The 18,262-nt window shown below is 35.3% G+C and overlaps 1 protein-coding gene across 4 annotated transcripts; it reads right to left on the minus strand.

Annotated features, from left to right (window-relative positions):
• Positions 1–1,177: 1,177 nt before the first annotated feature.
• On the minus strand, positions 1,178–17,896 carry LOC120191220. Of its 4 annotated transcripts, none has more exons than XM_039194192.1 (4): positions 17,425–17,896; positions 17,203–17,321; positions 8,028–8,400; positions 1,178–1,283 (listed from the first exon to the last, which is right to left on the minus strand). In XM_039194192.1, the coding sequence occupies exons 1-4, from the start codon at positions 17,434–17,436 to the stop codon at positions 1,179–1,181; spliced, it is 609 nt and encodes a 202-aa protein (XP_039050123.1). In that variant the 5' UTR covers positions 17,437–17,896; the 3' UTR covers position 1,178. The 4 variants fall into 4 exon arrangements, 3 of the variants coding, with proteins under 3 accessions (XP_039050123.1, XP_039050125.1, XP_039050124.1); XM_039194194.1 differs by adding an exon at positions 10,628–10,746 and having other exon boundaries at positions 17,203–17,896; XM_039194193.1 differs by lacking the exon at positions 1,178–1,283 and adding an exon at positions 7,850–7,941.
• Between the last annotated feature and the right edge of the window lie 366 nt (positions 17,897–18,262).

Below are 18,262 nucleotides of genomic sequence, written 5' to 3' on the forward strand. Positions count from 1 at the left end.
TAGCAACATTATGCGAGACAACATTATCGTTGTATTGTGGGATGTTTGCATAAACTTGTTTTTCATGAAGTGATTTCACTTTGAGTTAGAGAAGCATAGATCCTCAAGAATATTATCATAAGTCTTATAGTCGGCCTCTTTCTCAAATGCAACATGTTGATCGACTGCATCCTACAAGTGAAAATACTGATTTATTGCTGAAGGTGTAAATTGAATGGATACACCTCTATCAAAAATTGCATGTTGGTTTGGTTTTGATATGTTAGCGTAAAAATCTTTCACCAAAGATTACGCGCGAATTTCTGCCACTTGTGGGGCTCGATGATGTATCCAGCCCAAAACCTCCATCTTGTTCGTTGGTGAAAATGAAACCCAACTCTAAAAAAAGCTTTAAATTTTTCAGCTTTTGGAAACTCTCATTTGCCTCATCGACCACAAACTTCTAAGGAATGTCAACTTTAGAGCTTTGCACGTGGTTGAAGATGCACCCGATTTATTGAAAAATGATTAGCTTGGTGTCCATTCGACTTTGAGTTAGAGAAGCATAGATCCTCAAGAATATCATCATAATTCTTATTATCGACCTCTTTCTCAAATGCAACATGTTGATCGACAATGTGTAAATCGAATGGATATACCTATAACAACAATTGCATGTTGGTTTTCTTTGAAATGTTAGCGTAAAAATCTTTCACCAAGGATGCATTGACGTTGCCAGGATGACGCTCAAATTTCTGCCACCTGTGAGGCTCGACGATGTTCATGAAATCTGACCCAAAACCTTTATCTTATTTTTCGGTGAAAACAAAACCCAACTCAAAAACAATTTTCAACTTCTGGAATCTCTCATTTGCCTCATCGCCCACAAACTGTTGAGAAAGGGAAACTTCAGAACTTGAAGGTCTCGTACGCACCATAGGAGCTTGTGTGAAAGAATAAGAAAACACAAAGTTGAGAGCTTGAACAATGGTATCGGCTAAAGAAAAGAGAGAAAAAGATGATGAGAGGTTGAAATAAATAAAATGAAAGAAAATAAAAAGGAAAAAAAGGTAGCAAGCTGTTAAGATAGAGAATGAGTGGATATGGTAATTTAAGAAGGTGAAAGGTAAAATAAATGCAAAGTAAAAGAAAAGACAAGAATTAAATAAGAAAATAAATAAAAAGAATTATTCCCTCCTTTATTTTTTCCATTTTCTCCCCATCCAAAAAATTAAGGTTAATTCTTCCATTTTTTCTTTTCTCCCAAGCATAATCGTCACATCCTTTGTACGAGAGGTGGGCCCCTACAATATAAAACAAATTGTAAATATCTACATGTAATAAAATAATAAAAATAAAAAAATAAAAAAAATGCTTGTTTTACTTATGCACAAGAAGCAAGTAACAATGACATAGCATTTAAAGTTGTTTCACGAGGGCAGACTCAGACATCGTGCAAGTAAAGCACCAATTTGTCGCTCAAGGGCGGGGCTCCATTATAAACTTTCAGATCGTCTCATCATCCATATTTTTTTATATCAATTGCCCCATGTGGGTAGACATAATGCACCTCAAATGGTCCTGACCATCTAGATTTGAACTTTTCAGGAAAGAGCCTAAGCCTTGAATTATAAAGTAGCACATGCTGGACAACATGAAAATGTCCTGGCATTACCATATGGTCATGCCACTTTTTAGTCTTTTCTTTATACAACTTGGCATTCTCATATGCTTTTGCTATGAATTCTTCCATCTCGTTAAGCTCAAGCAGTCTTTGCTTCCCAACTAGTTGAACATCAAAATTGAGCTTTTTAATGGCCCAATATGCTTGGTGTTCCAACTCAACAGGGAGATGGAAGACCTTTCCATACACCAAATTAAAGGGAGACATGCCTAGAGGAGTCTTAAATGTTGTTCTATATGACCAAAGTGCTTCATCTACCTGTTAGAGTATGCCCAAAGACCAATCATATGATGATTGTAATAATACTTTTATTTACCGATTTTATTGAATAAAGGCATTGCCGCTATTATTTTCATTTTTATATATGTGTTTAACATAAACTGAAAGATAATAAAGTCCATATAATGACATAATTGTTATTATTAAAAGATCCCTAGTCAAGTATTATTATGGGCATGAACAATAATAATACGCTTAAGACTAACATGTTATTGATTGATGACAATGAGTTGTCATTGATATAGAGATGTTAGAATTGATACATATTGTTAGAGAACAATGTATTGGATTGACCGACCATGAGCATATGTCTTGGATTATTATGTGACAGTCATAACATTGCTCATGGTGATGACTAGATGTATGATCCTCGACTTGAGATCAATACTATCCCAACATATATTGTTGTATGTTTTGATGCAGCTAAACATGCTCCGTAACTGGTTGCTCTATAAAGATTATTATTGAATATATCTCGATATATGTAGTGGGTGTGTATGATTAAGATAGATTTGTCATTCTTACATAATAGGAAATATATCACAGGCCACTTGATTGAGTGAGAATAGAAATGCATGGTCATGCTCGAATAAGTTGATATGAGATATCATAAAATATTCGTTAATTAAAGTCTACTCTAGATATCAAGAAACAATAGATTGGCTATACAAGTGTGACTATTCCAAGACTTATGCCTATTCTAGATATAAATGACATAAGGATGTAATACATAAAAGAGTTAATCACCAAGATGATATGTTGAATCATATTTTCTTATAACTTAGGCGACAATGATATATTGCTAGATGTCACTCATTGTATGTAATATTAGAATTGTTCTAATAATTACTGCTAACGTTACAAGAACCTACAAGGTCACACCCTAGGATTGAAACGAGCAAATATGTACAATTTGTTGTACGTTACTAAAATATATATCTAGAGTTTAAATATATGTTTCAATAATCCCAAATATTTAATTTTAATTAATTAAATATAGATTTAATTAATTTAAAATAATAAAATTCCTAATATGATTAGGGTAACTTGGATATAAAAGGATTATTAAATTCTAATTATTAAATATAGATTTAATTAATTTGAAATAATAAAACCCTAATATGATTAGGGTAACTTGGCTATAAAAGGGTGTGTTAGGTCTAGCAGCCGTTTTAGAAAAAACACACAAAACCTTCAGTCGTTTTTCTCTCAAAAACTGTTTTGAGGAAGAAAAATATTGCTCTCAATCGGGTGAACTGAGTTGAGGCCGAGACGTGATTTCGTGGAGGCTTACGATTCGAACCGATCTACACCACCAGTATTCACTGTTGTCCCTGTTGTTTTTCAAGGAACCCGCTGTAAGTATTCGTATCCATTCTTCCCGATTTCAGTTTTTCGTACTTGGATCGCTGGTGAGACCGTCGAGTTTTGTTTCCGCTGCTCCATGGGGTGTGCCGATGGTCCCAACACTAACTTTGGCGACCAATCCTTCTACCTTGGATTCACCATTTTTTTCTAAGATTTGCATTATATCGCGGTTGGATTCTTCAAATTGGCCATTCGTTTGTGGATGATATGTTGTGGCAATTATGTGACGAACTCCATACATTTTCAATGTCTTGGCAATCAATTTGTTATCGAAGTGGGTTCCTTCATTGCTAATGATAGCTTTTGGCACTCCAAACCATGTAAATATATTATTGTGCACAAACTTAAGCACAATTTTGGAATCATTCTTTGAAGTTTCAATAGCCTCCACCCACTTAGATACATAATCCACATCAATTATAATGTACAAGTCTCCAAAAGAATATGTGAATGATCCCATGAAATCAATAACCTAAACATTAAATACAATCTCCAAAATATTTTACAATGACATTTCATACCGCTTGGAGATGTTACCAGTACGTTGGCATCGATCACATGACTTGTAAAATACATGAGCATCTTTGAAAACTGTTGGCCAATAAAAGCCTGATTGAAGAAACTTGGAAGTGGTCATTGGTCCTCCAAAATGGCCTCAACATGGGGCAGTGTGACAATGGTGTAGAATGTCCTGCTGCTCCTCTTCATGTGCACACCTTCTTATGATTTGGTCTACGCAATGCTTGAATAGATATGGCTCATCCCAAAAGTAGAACCTTGCATCATGCTTGAACTTTTTTCCCTGGCTATTTAATTCAAAAGGCAAAATACCACTAACAAGAAAATTAACAATGTCAGTGTACCACAAAATTATTGTGGCATATAATATTTTCTCATTAGGAAATTCCTCTTGAATGTCTAAAATGTCATGGCATTCAAAATTGCTTTCTAACCTAGATTGATCTGCCATTTGATTCTCAGTACCTTTTCGATCTACAACCTCTAGATCAAATTCTTGCAATAGTAAGATCCACCTAATAAGTATAGGCTTGACATCCTTCTTGTTTACTAAATATTTCATAGCTGAGTGATCAGTGTGAACAATAACCTTGGTGCCTATTAAGTATGGCCTAAACTTATCAAATGGAAATACCACAACAAGTAATTCCTTCTCGATGACTGTGTAGTTCATTTGTGCCTCGTTCAAGGTACGACTATCATAATATACGACATGGAAAATTTTACCTTGGTGTTGCCCATAACAGCTCCCACGACATAATCACTTGCATCACACATCAACTCGAATGGTGATGTCGAGTCGAGAGGAACTATAATTGGCGCTAAGATCAGTCTTTTCTTTAGCTCGGTAAATGCGACAAGACAAAACTTATCGAATAGAAAGGGATGGTTTTGTTGAAGCAATGTGCATAAGGGCTTAGATATTTTAGAGAAGTCCTTGATGAATCTTCTATAAAAGCCAGCGTGTCCAAGGAAACTCCTAATACCTTTGGTAGAGCTAGGTAGTGGCAATTTTTCAATCACTTCAATCTTAGCCTTATACACCTCAATGCCCTTGTGGGATATTTTGTGCCATAACACAATACATTCAGTCACTATAAAGTGACATTTCTCCCAATTCAAAACTAGATCAGCTTCCTCACAACACTTTAAAACTTTTTCCAAATTGCCTAGGCATCTCTCAAAGTCATCTCCGGAAACATATAAATCATCCATGAATATCTCAAGGAAATCCTTAACCATACCAAAAAAGATAGCTTGCATGCAACGTTGAAAAGGAACATGGGCATTACAGAGTCTAAAAGGCATTCTACTAAAAACAAAAGTGTCATAGGGACATGTGAATGTGGTCTTCTCTTGATCCTCTAATGCGATGTCAATTTTATTATACCAGAATACCCATTCAGAAAGTAATAAAATGCCTTGCCTGGCAATCGATCCAGTATTTGATCAATGAAAGGTAGAGGAAAATGGTCATTCTTTGTAGCTTTGTTGAGATTACGATAGTCCTTGTATATCCTCTATCATGTGACAATGCACGGGGGCAGTAGCTCATTCTCCCCATTAGTCACCACAGTTGTGCCACCCTTCATGGGGACACATTGGACAAGGCTTACCCATGAGCAATTAGTTATGGGGTAAATCATTCCAGCGTCAAGCCATTTAGTTATTTCTTTCATCACCACTTTCTTCGTGACTAGGTTGTGTCTTCATTGTGGCTCTATAGAGTTTCCATGACATTCTTCCAGCATAATCTTATGCATGCAAATAGTGGGACTAATCCCTTTAAATCAGTCATCTTCCATCCAAGTATTTTCTTATGTTGTAACAAAACACTTAACAAACTTTTCTCTTGATCAGGAGTAAGGCTAGAGGAAATAATCATAGTTAAAGTATTATCACTACCCAAATAAGCATATTTAAGATGCCCTGGGAAAAGCTTTAGCTATAGGGTAAGTGCATGCTGAAATGATGGTTTAAGAGGAACAAATTCATCAAAATCAAGGGGTTCAAAGTGCATAGCTGATCTAGCTAGTACTAAGCTAGATTGCTCCTCTCAAGATGGTAATTCATCACGCTCCTCTATGCTTTCCTCAATTATAAGACGCTTATAATCTGCCAGCTGAATGAAATTACTTTGGAAAAATTATTCGATTTCCTCTTCCATTAATGAATTCACGTCAAAAATTCCTTGGCGTTCTTCTGAGTCATGAGCATACTTGAGAGTACGAAAAACATTGATAGCCACACACTGGTCAGCCACTTTCGTGGTGAGTTTACCCTTTTTGTAATCCTTTAAAATACGACCAGTGGCTAAGAAAGACCTACTCAAGATAATGGGCACATTGGCATCAACTTCATAATCAAGAATAAGAAAGTCGGCAGGGAAAAAAAATCCATCAACCCTCACTATGACATCCTCGACTCTCCATTTAGGAAGAACATGGGATCGATCGGTAAGTTGTAGAATCACAGAGGTAGGTTTGCCATTTCCCATACCAAGCTTCAAGAATATAGATTTTCGCGTTAAGTTCACGCTTGAACCAAAGTCGCATTGTGCCTTTTCCAACAAAATTAGCTCATATAGAACATGTAATAATGAAACTGCCCAGATCAATAGCTTGCTCAATGCGGAGCAATATTTTTTCCATGGCAACTGTCTCAAACTTCTCAACTTTCCTCTTCTTGGTACAAATCTCCTTAAGAAACTTGGCATAAGTAGGTATTTGCTTGATGGCTTCCAAAAGAGGTACATTAATATAAAGTTGATCAAGAATGTCAACAAACTTTTTGAATTGGACTTCATCATTGTGCTTTTTCAATCTTTTCGGGAAGGGCGGTAGGGATCTAACTTCCTCAATTATGGGAATATGAATATCTTTTACCTTGGCATAGGTATTTAGTAGCTCGGTAGGTTCACTAGTAGAACCCTCATCCTTGTCTTTCTTGACAATGATTTCATCTTGTAATTTAGTTTCAGTTTACTCAGAAGTGGGGGTAGAATCATTCTACTGCTTTCCCCCAAACTTAACTTGTTGGTCAATCTGAGTACCACTCTTAAGAGTTAATACATTGCATTGTTCATTGCCATGTGATTTAGTGACTTCAATGTCACTTGGTAAACGTCCTTGTTGACGCTCTTGCAATGTCAGGATAATCTGACCAACTTGACCTTCCAAAGCTCTTAGAGACGAGTTATTACTTTGAAGTAAGGCGCCTTGAATATGAAGTAAAACTCCTTAATTTTTCATTGATATAGTATGGTCTTGCAACATTGTCTTAGTGGTAGCTATGAAGTCTTGAATCGTGGCCTCCAAATAACTTATATTAGATGAAGATTGGGCTCCCTTGTTAGTATTATGCCATGGCGTAGGATTTTGGTAGCCTTGAGGTTCAGCAAAATTTTGTTGGTGAGTAGGTTGATTAGAATTAGGGGCTTATTGATTTCCCTATGAGAAGTTAGGGTGTTGACGCCACCCTGGATTGTAGGTATTGGAGTAGGATTGTTATTGTCTCGATTGAAATTACTGACATAGTTGACGAACTCATGATTAATCAAGCACTCACTCTCGTGGTGATTTCCAAGGCATAACAGACATATTGAATTGGCTACCTTCACTTTCTTCACCTCAGTCTAGCGTTGTAGATTCTTCAACATATTACTGATAACTGAGAGTTGAACGAACACAGAGTCCTTGGCATCTAACTCGAATGCCCTAGGTGTTTTTCTCCTAATTCCAAGCCTTGAGAAAGGAAATTGATAATCATTGTTGACAATCCTATCAAGAATAGCAAATGCCTCAATAGGTGATTTGTCAAGAAATGTCCCATTTGATGAGGCATCAAGCATCATCTTCGTGGGTGCATTGACTCTATTATAAAACATCACTACTTGAGTCCAGTCTTGAAAACCATGATTAGAACACTTGCAAAGAAAACTCTTGTAACAATCATAACATTCATACATAGATTTGTCATCAGCCTAAGGAAAGGATGTTATGTCATTCCTTAGCTGAGTGTTCATGTTTGGCAAGTTATAGCACAACAAAAAGCTTTTACAAAGATCATCCAATGACTCCATCGAACCAGATAGAACACCACTCAACCAAGCCCTAGTTCAGTCACGCAAAGAGTGAGGAAATAACTTTAATTTCAACACATCCTGATGTACTCCATGTTGGCGGAAAGAATCACATACCTCTAAGAAATTGTGAATATGATGCCTTGCAACTTCATTTGGCATGCCCCCAAATTGACCTATAGAATTCAACATATTGAACATGAATGATTTGAGCTCAAAATGGGATACCCGAATTTCCAGTGTCACAATCCCTAGATTCAAGTCATCCAATATAGGATTCAGATGGTCACGAATAACACGAGGCCTAGCAGCATGCCCAACATTTGGAGTTGTCTCGACATTCTGATCTCCCTCTTGACCAATGCCTTGATTTGCAATATAATACATATTTTCTTGAGCACGTCTCCTTTGTCTGAAGACTCTTTCGATTTCAGGTTCAATTAGTATCAATGACTCGTCAGAATGTCCTATGGCCATACACCAAGTAATCCTAAAAAAGATAAAGTAAAAATATCAAGTAAACTATACTAAAGAATAAATAAGAAAAATAAAATGCTATGACAAACTAATTAACATCATGTTGTTAATCCCCGACAACAGCGCCAAAAACTTATTCCGTGTTATGAGTATTATAAAATTATACGCAATTAATATGCAAGTATAAACAATCACAAAATTAATATAATGATGAGTGAGTATCGTCCTTAGTGATTGGTGGAGTTTATGAGTTTGGACATAACAATACACTAAATTATCTAAGTATATTAATGATAATTACAATGATAATGCCTAGGTAAAGGAATCGTGACTATAGGGTGGAATGATGGTGAATAAATATGAATGAGTGAACAAATGTGATGTCATGGCAATGGAGATGTTTATAGTCTAAATGGGTGAAAATGTCAAGGTAATGCAGAATGACAAAAACAAAAAATAAATACAATAACTTGATTATCCTCACACGAGAAACTACTTCGGGAATGATTAGTGGGGAGTCACTCAAGAAGCTAAATACTTACCTCTAAGGTTGATTAAGACCTCTTATGCTTTACTAGTTCGACGGAGTTTGCTAAAAGTGTTTTAGCTATCTCTAGTCTAAGAACCTAATAGCTTAGAATTCCACATCTCCTCTTAGTCTCAATAATGGCAACTAACTTGTTAAAAACACACTACCCCTCTTATTGGTAGAAATCCTAGCTTAATCTCTCTCAAGTACTAAGGGATTAGGCTATAGCTATTAATTATATCCCATTTCTTAACTTTCTCTCAAATACTTAAATGTTAATGACTATGTTTCTCTCGAACACCTAGTCTTCTTCTAAAAGATGGACACTCTCATGCTTCTTAAAATCTTAGATGATGAAGTACACATAAGCAAAATGAGTAAAGAAAAAAGGAAACCATTAATCAAACATTAAAAGATAAAGTTTAAAAACATCCATCAAATGAACTCCAACAAATATAACTTAGTTCATGGTGGAGTTCGAATAAACCATGTAGTATACCAAATCGTTCATTCGTCCTTATATTCCAATCAAAGTTTCAAGAATAAAAATAGAGAAAAATTCAGAGAAGAAAGCACAAGGTGCACACGACCAACACTTCCTTCAAGCCCCATGAATGGCTATAGTGTGAGCTTCTCTCAGATGCTATATCACTCCCTCGAGCTTCACCAATGTAGGAACACCACTAAAAAATGGATGTGAAAAAGAAAAACGAGGTCGAGCTTCTTCAATTGAGGAAGAGATAGTTGGAGAAGATGATGAATTAGATATCCTCTAAAATAGTGTCATTTTCTTTATAAATCTAAGGAATGTTCTTAGGGAATTTTGGGAAAAATTCCCATCATACCCCCAGACACACTTCAAATGTGTGAAGATTGATTCTATAGGTGGTAGTGGGTTCCATTTAGGTGGTTATCAGCACCAATCACATGCTAATAACAATTGTCATTTTTGAAAAATATATTTTTATTCTTTTCTGTGCTAGAAATGCCAAGGTATTGTAGTTTGCTTTAGCAACTTGTGATGTCGCAACATTCTTCTTAGCTCGCCTTATGCTCATTGTTTCTTGCACATCACCAAATAGCCAAACCTATCCCATCATATAGCACCTTCACAAAGTAAAATGCAATGACAAAACACAACAACCAAAATGCAACTATGAAACTACATGCACCTAAAATGAACTATATGACCTTTAGACAATCAATAACTTAAGTGAAAAAAGCCTTAAAAGTAGTATTTTTATGGATTTATCACTACTCCAAGTGTGAATTGACTAATACTAAGTACAATTTAGAACTTGAGAGTCAGTTACTCAGTTGACAATAAGAAACCTCCCATACAAGCTCTTCTCACGTATACTAAAAAGAGTTGTTTCATTTTCTTAATTATCACTCTCTGTATCTTTAGTTCCTATTATCATCCTACTTCATTTGTAACTGAATACTAGTATGTTACTCAAACTCTTCATTTGTAACTGTACAAGAGATGTAAGAATGTAGCAAGATAACATCAACAAGTCAGAACAATAACATCGTAATAACTAATATTCAATTCATGAACATTAAAACCTAGTAAGAAAACAATATGCAACATAAACCTGCAATGCCTAAGAACTTCACTTACAACTGTTATAGGAGTATCAGACTTACAAGTTATAATATTTGTGGTTCCTTTACTTATAATAAAAATAAGACAAAGTGAGGCATGTACTTGAAGCTCGGGTGGAAGATGTTTATAAACATCGTAAATTTGAGATACCAATTGTTCACATAACTTTCTCTGTTTGAGATGCCAAATCTCTCGTAGGTGACAATATCAATGCTTGAATCCTGAAATAACACTACTTAGCATTAATAATTCATGCTTTAAACTAGATGGAACAAGTTCCAGATTAAACCTAAACAAAATTTATAGTGAGAGAGTATCCATCACGAGATTCGAAGCTTCAATGATAATACACTTATTTACTAATTCGCGAGATGAAATTGACATATGGTTTCTTTTTCTGACTTGCAACCTATAGGTAGTGTAATAACATTCATGTTAATTGAGTTAATCTTAATTAGGATGTTTTGTTTTAACATATGGCATGTTTTCTGCATCAAGGTGTACATGTGTAAATGTCATTTACAATTTTTACTTACGTTGCATTTTTAAAACTGGATAGTTATGGAAACTAGGGGACCAGAAGAGTCATTTACCTCTTTTTAAAATAAGGGCACACGAGCTTTAAATTGGACTAATCTATAACTTTCAACCCAAAACCATAGCTATCAAGAACACATGGAACACTAAAGGACACTTGAAGCAGACAATAAACAAATCTATATGATTCCAATTATTTAATTATCAATGAAGTTATCAAGAGTTTTGTCTCGTTTTAGTTGCAGCTTTTTAACTGCAAAAGCTAATGGTATCTCTGTAAATAAAATAAAAAAGCTTTTTAACTAGCTTTATGGGTAGCCATCCATTGTTTACCCAAAGCAATAAGCTCACCGTTTCCTTTTCTTCTAATCTTCACCACCATCTGCGCTAGCTTCCCATTCTCCGTCACCACCTTCGCCTCTATCTCCACTTCTTCTTGCGCCACTCAAAATCACTCAATCTTAAAAAAAACACCTTAAGATTTCATCATACAAGAACACTGACTTGAATCCTGGCCGTCGAATGAACGAATTACTGAAATCTACATAGACTTTGACATGGAATAAATAGCAGCAGTTGTGACGTCGACGACGACTTTTCGAAGCCATAATTGTAGAACAAAAAACTTTAAGAAAAAATAAAGGAAAAATGAAACAAAAAAATGAGAAAAAGTTAAAGCGGCAGAAACCTTTGAGAAAAAGTGAAGGAAAAATTAAGCACAGAAACCTAAAATGAAAAAAGGGATCTGGGAGATATCAAAATTTGCGGTGTTTATTTAAATGTCACTAAAGTACTGACAAATTGTGGTGTTTATTTAAAAAAACAAAATTGTGGCGTTTAATAAAAGCGCCACTAAAGGTTCTGGGATAATAAAAGACTCAGAAATTACGGTGTTTGTAATTAAAAACGCCACTAAAACATTGACAAATTGTGGTGTTTGGCTAAAAACACCACTAAGTACGGCTCTTTAGCGACGTTTTAATATAAACGCCACTAATATTATTATCTTGTGTTGTTTTAGCTGTAATTGCCACAATATGTGTAAAGTTTGAGACGCTTACTCTTAAAACACCGTTAAAAAAACTTATACAAACCTATTTTGCTGTAGTGCCACAAGATACCAAACACTACATCAATATCAAGTCTTTTGACACTAATATTAACAACAAACAAAACTTTTGTTGTACTAATCAAACATTGACAATAAGTTATGCCACACCCCAATTTAACGGTCAAATTATAAGTTTTTGAAACTTATAGATAATTTTATAAAGTATTGGAAATTCAAGGACTTGAACCTGAATTTTACCATTTTTATTACCCAATGAAAAATAAACTCCCCCCGATCGGTTAACCCCAAACTTCCCCCAAATTAACAACCTAAATCCCTAACTCCCATCCCTTTCATCACCCGATTTCGCCACCGTCCGACCGTCATAGTCAGCGCCACTACCCCTAAAACAACCGCTTCCTTATCCTGATCAAAAACCCGACCCTTATCCCGTCGTGAATCGTCGACGTTCGCCGTGGAAGAGCCAAGAAAAGCCTCATCGAAAACCCCCATTTCTGAGTATATCTTCATCGATTATGGTCGCCTCCGTCGTTGTCTCGCCTCACCTTCACCTCCATTGTATTCACCGGTGTCGTGCGAGCAAAACCCTATCAATTTTGTTCCTCGTTGACATGCCATCGTCGATCTTCATTTGGGGTAAGTTCAATTGAAGATTCCGATGAATGTTTGGCTTATTTTGTTGAAATTGAGGTTTGATATTCGTAATTTGGAGTGTGTAGAAGGTAGTGGAGTGATCGGTCGGTGGAAACGAACCCCGTCGCCTCCGCACGCGCCAGCAGTGCACGTGGTGGTCTCCAGGCGGTTCAAGAAATTTCTAGAACCAGTCCAGGCAGAACCTACTTTTATATATTTTGACGTCCTGAGTCAAAATTCAAGGTTCGTTTTGCCAAACTTGCATCCGGTAAGCCGTTTTTCACTGATTTATCTTCGGAATCAAATTTGGTTTTCTGATTAGTTCAGTAACTAACGTAAAATTGTCTGCTATGTATCCGAGGAATTATTGGACATTGAATTAATGTTTTAGAGTAATCGAATAGAGTTTAAATGTTCGATCGATGGGGTACAAAAATCGAGGTAATACATTACTACCTTATGCATGCTTTATGGACTATGTTGGAAATTGGTAGATACATGGATGAATATGATGGGTCTCATTTATATTGTAAATTATTTATAAACTCGATCCGAATATGATAAAAAGTCGATAACCGAATATGACTCAGATAGCTCGCGTAAGAAACTGGAAGATCGATCGGAAATAATTATAAGTTCAATGATTTATTAATAAATGCAATTAACTTTAAAATCCAAAAATTTTGATAAATTTTCTTTAAACGTTAAATATCGGGATTGGTTGGATAAGAAATTACCAAAAATAGACCTATGAGGTAAAATTACAAAAATGCCCTTGTTTTGTAAAAGACCAAAATAACATGAACTCTAAAAGAACTAGAATATTTTGAAGCCTAATTTATCGAGAGTAATGCTACTGACAAAAATGATGATAATACGCTTAAAATGGGTTAATCATCCATAAGCCATTCTAGTTTAGGAGTATTTTTTATTTTGGTCACCGATATTCTTTGTTTATTTTTATTTTCGATTTTTGCATGATAATTTCTATTTTGTTTCATTTTAGTCATTAATTAATTATGTTATTATTTTATTTATGAATATGATGCCATATTTCCAATTTTTACATCTTGATCATTGTTTAATTACAAATTCTGACTTTATTATTTTTGTCCTTTATATTTCAATACTTTAAATATAGCCCTTTAATTATTTCTCTTTATTTAATTTTAGACACATTAAGATATATATATATATATATATATATATATATATATATATATATATATATGAAAAAATCATAAGTATTATTTGATTAATTTCACAAATTGATTAAATAATAATATTTATTAATTAATTAATATTAAGAAAGAGATTGTCTTAAAGTAACTAGATATTCTTTTATGTTATTTTTAAATAAATAAAATATTATATTTAATTTAGTTTGATTTACATTATTTTTTAGGAAAAATTATCATATTCTTATTATTATTTATTTATTTTTTAATATTAAAGAAAGAGTATGTCTTAAAGTAACTAGATATCATTTTCTAATATTTTTAAATAAATAAACACCCTATTTATAAAAACCCAAAGTATATATATATTTACTTTAGTTTTATAAAAATTATTTTAATATATTTTTCCTTAGAATTATTTAATTGAATTTGAAATAACATGATTGTAAATTAAATTTATATTAGAATTCTTAAACTTCCACTATTAGAGACAATTTATAATCGACAGGTACCAATCTTGGGCGTTGTGGGGGTGTTAATCATTCCCCAAACGTAACCGACCACGAATCCCTTTTTATTACTAAAAAAATAAAATTTTGATTATACACAAATCAGTTTATCTTTTAAAATGATGTTTTCTTAAAAACTATTTTAAAAGATAACTTTTAGGTATTCGACCTACCTAACCCAAAAAGGTCGATGGCGACTCCAAAACATTTTTTTCATTAAAAACCACTTATTCATTCACATTACTTTTCCGCCAAGAAAAATTCATGTCCGGACGAAAATCAGTTACGACAGGTGGTTTAAACAGATCTGTCATAATAAAAAAGTAACGAAAGTCAGTTTGAATCGTAAGTTAAAAAGGCTTATGGATTTTGGCCCATCCGATGAGATTTTGGGGGAAATTGTAGATACAAAATTGCAGCTGAATATGGAAGCGGATAAGGACGAATTGTATTGGAAGCAACGGGCAAGAGCCAATTGATTAAAGCATGGCGACAAAAGCACTGTTTTTTTCCACATGTTTGCTTCGATCCGTATACGGGAAAATACAATTCGGCAACTAAAGACTAACGCGGGGGAGGTAGTGGAGGATGTGAACGGTATGGATAATGTTACCCGGGAATACTTTCAATCCCTTTTTTCTTCGAGTTTTGTGGGATTTGAAGATAACATCTTGGATGGGATCTCAGTTTGTATCTCTGAAGATATAAATCACATGTTAATCAAACCTTTTACAAAGGAAGATGTGTACGTGGAGGTTAAAGCGTTGAGTCCTTTGAAGGCATCGGGGTAGGATGGTTTCGATGCTCTTTTTTACCATAGATTTTGGCACGTGATAGGAGAGGGGGTGGCAAATTACTGTGCTGATATTGTTGAAGGACGAGCGAGTATAGGAGAGATCAATCATACTCACATAGTGCTAATCCCGAAATTTGCTAATCCAAGCTCGTTACATCAGTTTCGTCCAATTAGCTTGTGTGCTGTGCTATATAAATTTATTTCTAAAATGTTGGTCTTACGAATGCAGGAATTTATGGATGGTTGTATCGATGATGCACAAAGTGCTTTTGTTCCTGGTCGGTTGATTTCGGATAACATCATCATTGCGTACGAAGTTTCGCATTCTTTTATGTAGAAAAGAAAGGGAGCTAAAGGTTTTTTTTTACCCTCAAACTGGACATGAGCAAAGCTTATGACAGAGTCGAATGGGAATTTTTATGGGCAGTAATGGCACAGATGGGTTTCTGTCCAGAGTGGATTGGGAAAATTCAAGAATGTGTTTGCTCAGTATCAAATTCTGTTGTCCTGAATGGTGTGGTGGGAGAGAGATTCATTCCTCGAAGCCTCTGAACAAATGGTTGTGCGGGTTAAAAGGTTACTATCGGTCTATGGGGAGTGTCCGGGACAACCAGTTCATTTGGATAAATCGGGTATCCTTTCCAGTGCAAATGTGTCAGTTGATAGGAGACAGTATTCGGAGAATTTTGGACGTTCCAATGTCTACAAACCTTGAGCTGTATTTGGGTCTCCCTGCGATTTTTGGTTAGAATAAGAGAGGGGCTTTTGCAAATATGATAAATATCGTAACCGTATTCGAAGTTGAATTGTTCGGGTGATGTCCCAGGGGGTAAATATGTATTTATTAAAATTGTTTTGCAAGCAATCCCATTGTATGCAATGAATTGTTTTTTGCTGCCTAAAACGATTTGTCTGGATTTGGAAGCTATAATGTCGCTTTTTCTGGTGGAAAAAGGTCCAAACAAAATATGGGAATACACTGGTGTTCTTGGGAGTCTTTAAGCAGACTAATGGAGGAGGGATGATAAGGCTTTAAGGATTTGGAAAAATTCAATATCGCCCTTTTAGAAAAACGGGGATGGAGACTAATCCAAAATCCTACATTTTTTGTTGGTCATTTGTTACGAGCTAAGTATGTTCCTGCAGGTACGTTCTTTTCTTCTTGATTAGGAGCTACGCCATCCTACATATGGAGGAGTATTTGAAGTGCAAATGGTTTATTAGAAATGGGAGTCCGATGGGAAGTAGGCAATAGGAGAGGTATTTCTATATGGAACAATTATTGGTTGCCATATGATCAACAACAATTAATGGAATCACCTCGTAATGAATCAGTGGAATGGGTGGTAGAATTGATTGATGTGAATTCAAAAGCTTGGAGAGTGGATTTAGTTCGGCAATTTTCTGTCGAAACTGAAGCTGATTTGATTTGCAAAATTCTCATATCTTGTTTTAATCAGAAGGATTGTCGCATATGGGGAAGGAAATGTTCGGTATTGTTTAGCGTGAGAAGTGCATATAAATTGCTTTTAACTCCAGCAGGTGAGTTCTCACATCATATGGATTTGTTTAAGGCGATGTGGGCTTGTAAATGTCAAAGAAAAATCCAACTTCAAATTTGGAAGTTCATCTGCAATTATGTCCCCACTAAAAGAAACATGTATCAGAGGCGTATTATCAATGACCCAAGTTGATCGGGATGTGCTTAGGTAGTAGAAAATAATGCTCATGCAGTGAGAGATTGTATTTTACCGAGACAAGTTTGGAGCGCTTTGGGTTTTAATTGGCCTATATGGGTTAACTCTTTAGATTTTAGTGCATGGTTATCTTGGCTTTTCATCATAATTCTAATGAAAAGCATACATAGATTTAGTAGGGATTTGGGCTATTTGGTTCGCCCGAAATAAACCGTTACATCAGGGGAAGGATATGAGATGTGAGGAAGTAATTACCTTAATCCGAACTCAATGCGACGATTTTGACAAGGCAAACGAACAACTCCATGGACCACGAACCCTCTTGACTGGTAGCTAGAAGCCTCCTCCGAACCATGTGAAGACCAATTTCGATGCTCGATTTGTGCATAATAGAAATGAAGCTTGGTCAGGAATAATAGCGAGAGATATGGAAAGTAATATACTCAGTGCATGTAGGAGATTCAGCAAGAAAAGTACCTTAGCTTTCATGGCAGAGGAGAAGGCGGCGATTCATGCTCTTCTATTTTCGGCAGAGATGGGTTTCCATGAGGTGATAATAGAGGGGGACTCTCGAACGGCCATCAACAAGATCAATTCCAGAAGAGACGACCTCTCTGGAATTAGTGCGCTCACCTGGGAAGCAAGGAAACGAGGAGAAGCTTTTCGTTCTTGTCACTTTTTTCCCTTCCTAGGGCCAGTAACATGGCAATCCACTTGCTTGCAGGGCGATTAAGACAGGGATGGAGGATCGATTTTGGGTGGAAAAAGGTCCAAGGTGTGTCGAACTTTAGGCGGAGGAGGATAGAAGGTTGATTGAATCCTTCTGACAGTGTGGCGATGAGTTTCCCCAGTTTTGATTATTGGGTTTTGTTTTCTTCGAGCTTCGGGAGTTTCAATTTCTTATTTGGAAAAGCTGAAGAGGAAGCCAACTTTTGTGGTGTTTTTTAGGTTCAGGGTGTTTTGTTGCGTGTTTTAGTGGGTGCTAGTTGTAAGCACTTGTTTGTTTTCAGACTTTTTAGGATTGTAATAAAGCTGGCTTTTTAGTTTAAAAAAAATATTTCACTCAATATTTACTTGATTATTATCTAATTTAACCATGATAAATTTATTATATAACCTTAAATCTAACTAAAAATATATAAATAATACTATTGGAATACGATAAATAAATAATATAAATTTAATATTAAATTTCAACATCAATTGTGAAAGCAATCTACAACTTTATTGGAAAAAAAGAAGACGTTTAGTGACTTTAGCAATACAATGAACTAATCATCAGTTTCTGTAGGTGTCATGAAAATGAAATAAGCCA

Source organism: Hibiscus syriacus, unplaced genomic scaffold, assembly GCF_006381635.1.
Source record: "Hibiscus syriacus cultivar Baekdansim isolate YM2019G1 unplaced genomic scaffold, ASM638163v2 tig00116965_pilon, whole genome shotgun sequence".
NCBI classification, from domain to species: domain Eukaryota; kingdom Viridiplantae; phylum Streptophyta; class Magnoliopsida; order Malvales; family Malvaceae; genus Hibiscus; species Hibiscus syriacus.

Bases quoted from the DNA above. Each gene is read 5' to 3' on its own strand.
- LOC120191220 (XM_039194192.1), bottom strand. The intron at 8,401-17,202 runs GTAATTACTTCC...TATCTTTTTTAG, and splicing joins CGCATTGAGTTCGGATTAAG to GATTACTTGGTGTATGGCCA. The intron at 1,284-8,027 runs GTATGTGATTCT...TTTATATTGTAG, and splicing joins ATATTCACAATTTCTTAGAG to GGGCCCACCTCTCGTACAAA.